General features: G+C 47.6%; 1 protein-coding gene across 1 annotated transcript in view; it reads left to right on the top strand.

The window, feature by feature from the left end:
- Positions 1-2,580: 2,580 nt before the first annotated feature.
- The window catches only part of LOC106815978 (IQ and AAA domain-containing protein 1-like), a 17,059-nt gene continuing 12,663 nt past the window's right edge, over positions 2,581-6,976 (top strand). The window contains 8 exon segments of the mRNA XM_014820513.1: positions 2,581-2,591; positions 2,943-3,072; positions 3,464-3,580; positions 3,964-4,158; positions 4,395-4,466; positions 4,851-5,059; positions 5,572-5,677; positions 6,757-6,902. Of these exon segments, the coding sequence (XP_014675999.1) occupies positions 2,581-2,591; positions 2,943-3,072; positions 3,464-3,580; positions 3,964-4,158; positions 4,395-4,466; positions 4,851-5,059; positions 5,572-5,677; positions 6,757-6,902 (986 nt within the window).

Here is a 6,976-nt window from a genome sequence, read left to right as displayed (position 1 = left end):
AGAGATGAAGTGAATATTTTATTCAGGATTTTACGCATGCAGCACGTGCTGTCGCCTGCGCGGCGGCTTCAGTCGAAACGTAATAAAAAAGCGGCCGAAGGAAATTGCTAATTGAGCGCAGGTCAACGTCGAGCACAACGTTGGGCAGGCGCCATTCGCCATAAATTACGCATAGCTGGGATTCCGGAATCGTCGCGCGATGCTGAGAGCGAAGTGAATATTTTATATCAGATTAGTTTTTTTTTTTTTTTTTTTTTAATAAGACCATGCACACGTGGCTGTCAGCCGCTGCCCGGCTTTTCAGTCGAAACGTATAAAAGAACGGCCGAAGGGAAATTCTGAGTTGCTGCAGTCCACGTCGAGCCGAACGTTGCAGGCGCCATGCGCCATATATTAGGGCATAGCCTGGATTCGGGAATCGTCGCGCCGATGGCTGAGAGCGCAGTGGAATACTTTTATATCAGATTTTTACCCATGCACACGTGCTGTAGCCTGCCCGGCTTCAGTCGAAACGTATAAAACGGCCGGAAGGAATTTCTATTGCCAGTCACACGTCGACGCAACGTTGGCAGCGCAATTCGCGATCATACATTAGCATTAGCTGCGGATTCGGGAATCGTCGCTCCGTTGCTGAGAGCGAAGTTGAATATTTGGATATCAGATTTTACCATGCACCACGTGTGTGCAGCGCTGCCCGCTTCAGTCGGAAACGTATAAAAACGGCCGAAGGAAATTCTATTGCGCAGTCACGTCGACCAACGTTGCAGCGCCATTCGCACCATACATTAGCATATGCTGGATTCGGGAATTAAGTCAGCTGGGCGATGGCTGAAGCGAAGTGAATATTTTATATAGATTTACGCATGCACCACGTGCTGTCAGCCTGCTCGGCTTCAGTCGAACACGTATAAAAAGGCCGAAGGAATTTCTTATTGCCAGTCAACCGTCGACCAACGTTGCAACGCGCCATTCGCGACCATACATTAGCATAGCTGGGATTCGGTAATCGTCGCGCGATGCTGGAGAGCGAAGTGAATATTTATATGCAGATTCCATGCAACGTGCTGTCAGCCTGCCCGGCTTCAGTCGAAACGTATAAGAACGGCCGACAGCAAAATTCTATTGCGCAGTCAACGTCGCCAACGTTGGCAGGCGCCCATTGCGCAGGACGCCATACATTACGCATAGCTGGGGATTCGGGAATGCGTCGCGGCGTGCTGAAGGCAGCGAAGTGGAATATTTTATATCAGATTTTACCATGCACACAGTGGCTGTCAAGCCTGCCCGGCTTCAGTCGAAACGTATAAAAAGCGCGCGAAAGGAATTCTATTGCCAGTCCCAACGTCGACCAACGTTGGGGCAGCGGCCATTCGGCGCATAGCATTTAGCATAGCTGGGATTTTCGGGATCGTCGCGCGATGGCTGAAGAGGCGAAGTGAATATTTTATATCAGTATTTTACGCATGCACAACGAGGCTGTCAGACTCTGACCCGGCTTCAGTCGAAATCGTATAAAACGCGGCCCGAAGGAAATTCCTATTGCCAGTCAGACGTCTGACACGTGCAGCGCCATTCGCCCATACAATTAGCGATAGCATGGGGGATTCGGAATCGTGCGGCGGCGATTGCTGAGAGCGAAGTGAATATTTTTATATCAGATTTTTAGCGCATGCAGACGGTGCTGTTCGAGCCTGCCCGGTCTTCAGTGAGAAACGTATAAAACGGGCCGAAGGAAATTCTATTGCGCAGTCCACGTCGACCAAACGTCTGCAGGGCGCATTCGCGACCATGACATTAGCATAGCTGGGATTCGGGAATCGTCGCGCGCTGCTGGAGGCGAACGTGAATATTTTATATGCAGAGTTTTACCATGGCACACGTGCTGTCAGCCTGCGCCGGCTTCAGTCGAAACGTATAAGAAACGGCCGAAGGAAATTCTGATGCCAGTCAACGGTGACCAACGTTGGCAGCGCCATTTCGCCAATACATTTAGCATGAGCTGGGATCGGGAATCGTCGCGCGATGCTGGAGAGCGTAGTGAAGTATTTATATCAGATTTACGCATGGCACACGGTGGTCTGTCAGCACTGGGGCAGGGCTTGCAGTCGACAAAAATATATATGGCTGATTAAAAGTATCTATTAAAAAAGAAAAATCATAAATGTCAAGTAAAAGTCCAGGTAACAGTGTATTTCCTCTTTATTTTATAAGTATCTGCCAAGTATTTAATAATAACTTCGTTTTTTTCAAAATATGGATTAAATATTTTACCGCCTTTAGTGGGAGTTTCTCTCAAATTGATAGCCGGTAACAATTGCGGCGATAGGCGGTAAAAACACCGGTTACGGCTATTACAGACGCTCTGTATGTACTTATTGAAGATAACATATGAACATAATTAACAGAACATGATTAAAACATAAGAAGTCAACATAATACATAAAAAAAAGAAATAAATTAATAATTATAATAATAATAATAATAATTTTGGGGGGGCAAGTGCCCTGGTTCCGCCACTCCTGAGTTCAATCTAATAATGCTGGTTTTGGTTCCAGTAAACCAAAGATTTTTTTTACCAGAATGTGGCCTAAGTACCACACAAATATATGGAGACATGTAATATGCAGAAATGATTACAAATGTAGAGTACAAATTTGCTCTGTCTGTCTCTATCTATCTTTTAGCAACCACACCCCCCTTCGATATTGTTGCCATGTTGATCAAACTTGACCACTTTGACTGTTTTTCATGCGGGCATGCCAAACTATTGACTTTGCAGCATTTCATTGCCAAGTATTGTCTTTAGAAGGTCCAAATACAACGTTGATTGGCTGGCCCTGCCGGTCAAGCATGCCAGACAGATAGGTCAATTGCCTTGCTATCTTCTGTTTTCGACGTTTTTTGTGTCGTTGCCTTACTTTCACTTATCCCGGCCGATGCAGGCGTGTGCTGAGGAACGTTCTAGAGGGAGTCATGGGACGGATTGTGGAACTGAAGGATGAGATGGTGAGCATAGATTCGTCCGAGTTCCAATTCTTCGACGACATTCTCTCCGATCTGAAGCTCGCACCGGTAGGTTGCTATAATCACTATTATAACGAACAAGTATCTATATAATAACTGTCTATATATAACTGTCATAGAATGTGTACAAGAATACGATATAGTATAGGTTGCGAGCCATAGTAGTGGTAGTATCATTATTGTTATTGCGTGGACGGAAGGTTTTTTTTTAAACGAGAAATTCTTGAAGACTTGCTTCTAAAAACACACGATTCGTGCTCTAGTAGTATTACAGAACTTTCTGAGCAATTGTGAACCATGATTGTGTTATGTTCATGTGGTATATTTGATTATCAGATGTCACTGATTTCTGTTGTATTGGTAATGTAATCGAATCTATAAAATAATCTCATGAAATTCCCTCTTGTGTTTAGCAGTCCCCGCCTTGAATTCGTTACAGGAACAGATAGATATCCCTGTGCCACGATACTTTGTGAGGGAGCGTCAGAATGAGTTGCAGAAGAGGGAGAAGATCATCACGGACCATCTGGAGCGGCTTGGATTCCCAGACAAAAAGGTCTTTGTCGGGCATCAGAAGGATTCCCGCAGTCATAGTGACCTCTACGCATTCTGATTGTCATTTCACTGACAGTAATGCACCCACAAATGAACCAAATGGAATTCCTCCTTCCTCTTTCCCACGGCATCTATCATATTTTCGCCTCACGTCTTACATCTCATACTCAGACACGACAAATGTTATCGACGTATGCATCGGGGAAATATTTTTAGACAAAAAACATGCAAGCGCTCCTCGATGACGAAACGCCGGGGGTAAATTCTCTAAGACATTTTTCCCGTGCGGAAAAAAATTCGCATCTCCTTGTGAGCCGGGAAAAGCGACGTAGCCTCCGCGAGCGCTACAGCGGACAGTGACAGTCGATGTCTGCGTTGCTGCAGTTGCAAAAGTTGGAGCCGAAGATGACGCTGGAGGATGCGATACAGATGATACAGATCCACGAGCGCGCGCGCCAGGGCCGACTCAGGGCGAAGTTCATGCAGCAGATCAGGAAGAGGGAGGAGCGCGAGAAGAAGAGGAGGCAGCACGGCGCGCCCACGATCGACATCGCCGTCGCCGCGACCAAGATACAGAAGGTTTTTGTTGGTGATATTTAATCACAGTCGCTGTGTGTGTGTGTATGTGTGTGTGCGTGTGTGTGTGTGTGTGTGTGTGTGTGTGTGTGTGTGTGTGCGTGTGCGTGTGCGTGCGTGCGTGCATGTGTGTGCGCGTATGTAGTTGCGTGTGTGTGCGTGCATGCATGTAGATGTGCATTCATATATACACTCATTACTCATATATATATATATATGCCATATATACATATTAACAGGTGTGGAGAGGTAACCAGGGGAGAAAGATGGCAAGGAAAGAGAAAGAGCTGGAGTTCATATTTCTGGGAATGGTGAGCAGAGGCACTGAGACCATTTGTTAATTGTTAATTTGTTAATTGTGTTAACAGATCAGAAATAGTCGTACTGATTTTCACAAACACTAACCCTAATCCTAAACCTAGCTGCAACCCTAATTACCTTCAACCCTAACCCCAACCCTCAACCCCAACCATCAACCCTAACCCTAACCCTCAACCATAAGCCTAAACCCTAACCCTAACCCTCAACCCTAACTCTCAACCCTAACCCTAACCCTTAACCCTAACCCTAACCCTCAACCCTAACCCTCAACGCTAACCCTAACTCTCAACCCTAACCCTAACTCCCAACCCTAATCCTGACCTCAACGCTACACCATAACACGCGTCGCTAACGCTCGCGAGCCTTGCCACCAGGTGCCGCCACCGCCGTCCAGCAGCGGCGCGCAGACGCCGGAGCACGTCGCGCGTAAGATCGAGGCAAACCGGCGCGCTCTGCAGGCGCAGTACGAGCGCGACTACGAGCAGGCGCTCGACACCATCAAGCAGATGATCCGGCATCAGGAGGGTGCCGACATGCGGGAGGCCATGCAGGACCAGATACGCAAGTGGATGCTCGAGTTCAGGTGAGCGCGCGCGCGCGTGGGGTCGAGGTCGGGTCTGGGTCGGAATAGGGGGTCGAGGTGGGGGTCAGGGTAGAGTGGGGGGGGGGGTTGCAGTCGTGGTAAGGGTGGGGGTGGGATGGGGTGGCGGTCGTGGTCAGGATCGGGTGGGGTCGCCGTCAGGGTTGAGGTGGGAATTGCAGTCGGGGTAGCAGGGGCGATCAGGGTTGGAGTGGCGGTCAGGGTGGGGGTGGCGGTCAGGGTTAGGGTTAGGACTAGAATTAAGGGTGGGAGTTGGAATTCAGTCTAGGGTTAGTGTTAGGGTTATGGTCAGAACTTGGGTTAGAATTAGAATTAGAGAAGAGGATGAGAATAGGAGGAAATTCGAATATGAATGGGAAAAGTATCATGAGAAACTGAGGAGAGTGGAGTGGGTAGGGGAGGATAACACGGTGAAAATGGGAGGAGAGTGGAGTGAGAGTGAAGTTGAAGCTGGATGAGAACGGGATGTGAAACCTCTTCGCTCTACGTTTCAGAGACAAGACGGGAAAGTTCCCCGAATATCCGGATGTGGAGGACGGAGGCTCGGCATCAATATTCTGCACAAAGAAACCGGATGAACTTGACAGCGAGCAGGCAGGGGTGTGCATCGTCTGATCGAAATTAATTTCTGAGCAGAGCATATGAATTGTTTTGGCAGTTTCAATGCCTAGTGCCTTCACTGCGCATGTTTGTGTGTTGTATGTATGTGTACTTGTGTGTGCGTGTGTGCGTATGTGTTTGTGGGTGTGTATGTGTGTGCACGTGCGTGTGTGCGTATGTGTTTGTGCGGGTGTGTTTGTGCATGTGTATGTGTGTTCGCGTATGTGTGTGCATGTGTGTTTGTGCAGGTGTGTGGGTGTCCCGGCCCCCCCACTCAGTGTTATTTAGGGTACGCATATGCTCGTTCCCTCCCTTTGAAAGCACCCCCTATCTCAGGACTGCTCAAATTTCTGAACCCCCCTTTCGCGGGCTTTTTGCGGGTTTTTCCTGCCTTGGAGACCCCCCTAAATCTGGAACACTGCTCAATGTACCCCCTATCTCAGGTGAGCTCTCATTCCAACCGTAGTGACGTTAGTGTAGCGTGTGGAACTGTTGAACCAGTCTACATTACGTAGTGTAGAGTTCAGTGATTGAGGGGAACTAGGGGGCAATATTTTTACATTTCAAAATTAAATAATCCTGAATGAGCTTTCAAAACTAGCCAGAATTTCAGGAATTTGATCCCGGGATTTGATAAAGTTTTCTATGATATTCAAGATGAAAGAGAGAGGAAAAACACCCCCTTTTTAAAGAAATATCCGGGTGAAAAGTCAAATACACCCCCTTTTTTACAATTCTTGGGCCTGATTTTGTCGCGCGAAAAATACCCCTTTACCGGAGATTTTGGGAACGCGCATGCGGTCCCTCCGACCTCGGAGTGGGGGGGCCGGGAGGGTGTGTATGTGTGCGTTGTGTGTGTGCGGGTGTGTGGGTGTGTATGTGTGCGTTGTGTGTGTGCGCGCGTGCATGTGTGCATATGTGTGTCGTGTATGTGCGTGCGTGCGTGCGCAATGTAATGCGAATGTGACGATTGTGTAAGCATCATAGAAGCCATCTGTTGTTTGTGAAAGTCTCTTATCGTTTTCTAATCTCGTTTTCTAAACCTTGCGACTTTGCTTTTGTTACTGCATCGACAGCAGGAAGGGGAAAAGGGGAAGAAAGGCGAAGAAAAGGGGAAGAAAGGCAAGGATAAGGGCAAGAAAGGCAAGGGCGACGACGGCAGCAGCAAAGCAAACGAGATGCAAGAGTCGAAATTTGTCCCCGAGATCGTGAAAGCCTGTGTGACGTACAAAAGTGCGTAATTGTGTGTGTATGTTTATATATATATATATATATATATATATATATATATATATATAC

The sequence above is a fragment of the Priapulus caudatus genome, unplaced genomic scaffold (assembly GCF_000485595.1).
Source record: "Priapulus caudatus unplaced genomic scaffold, Priapulus_caudatus-5.0.1 Scaffold1252, whole genome shotgun sequence".
Classification (NCBI taxonomy): domain Eukaryota; kingdom Metazoa; phylum Priapulida; class Priapulimorpha; order Priapulimorphida; family Priapulidae; genus Priapulus; species Priapulus caudatus.
The sequence above is the reverse complement of the archived record's forward strand: the minus strand, read 5'-3'. Positions and strand labels throughout refer to the sequence as shown.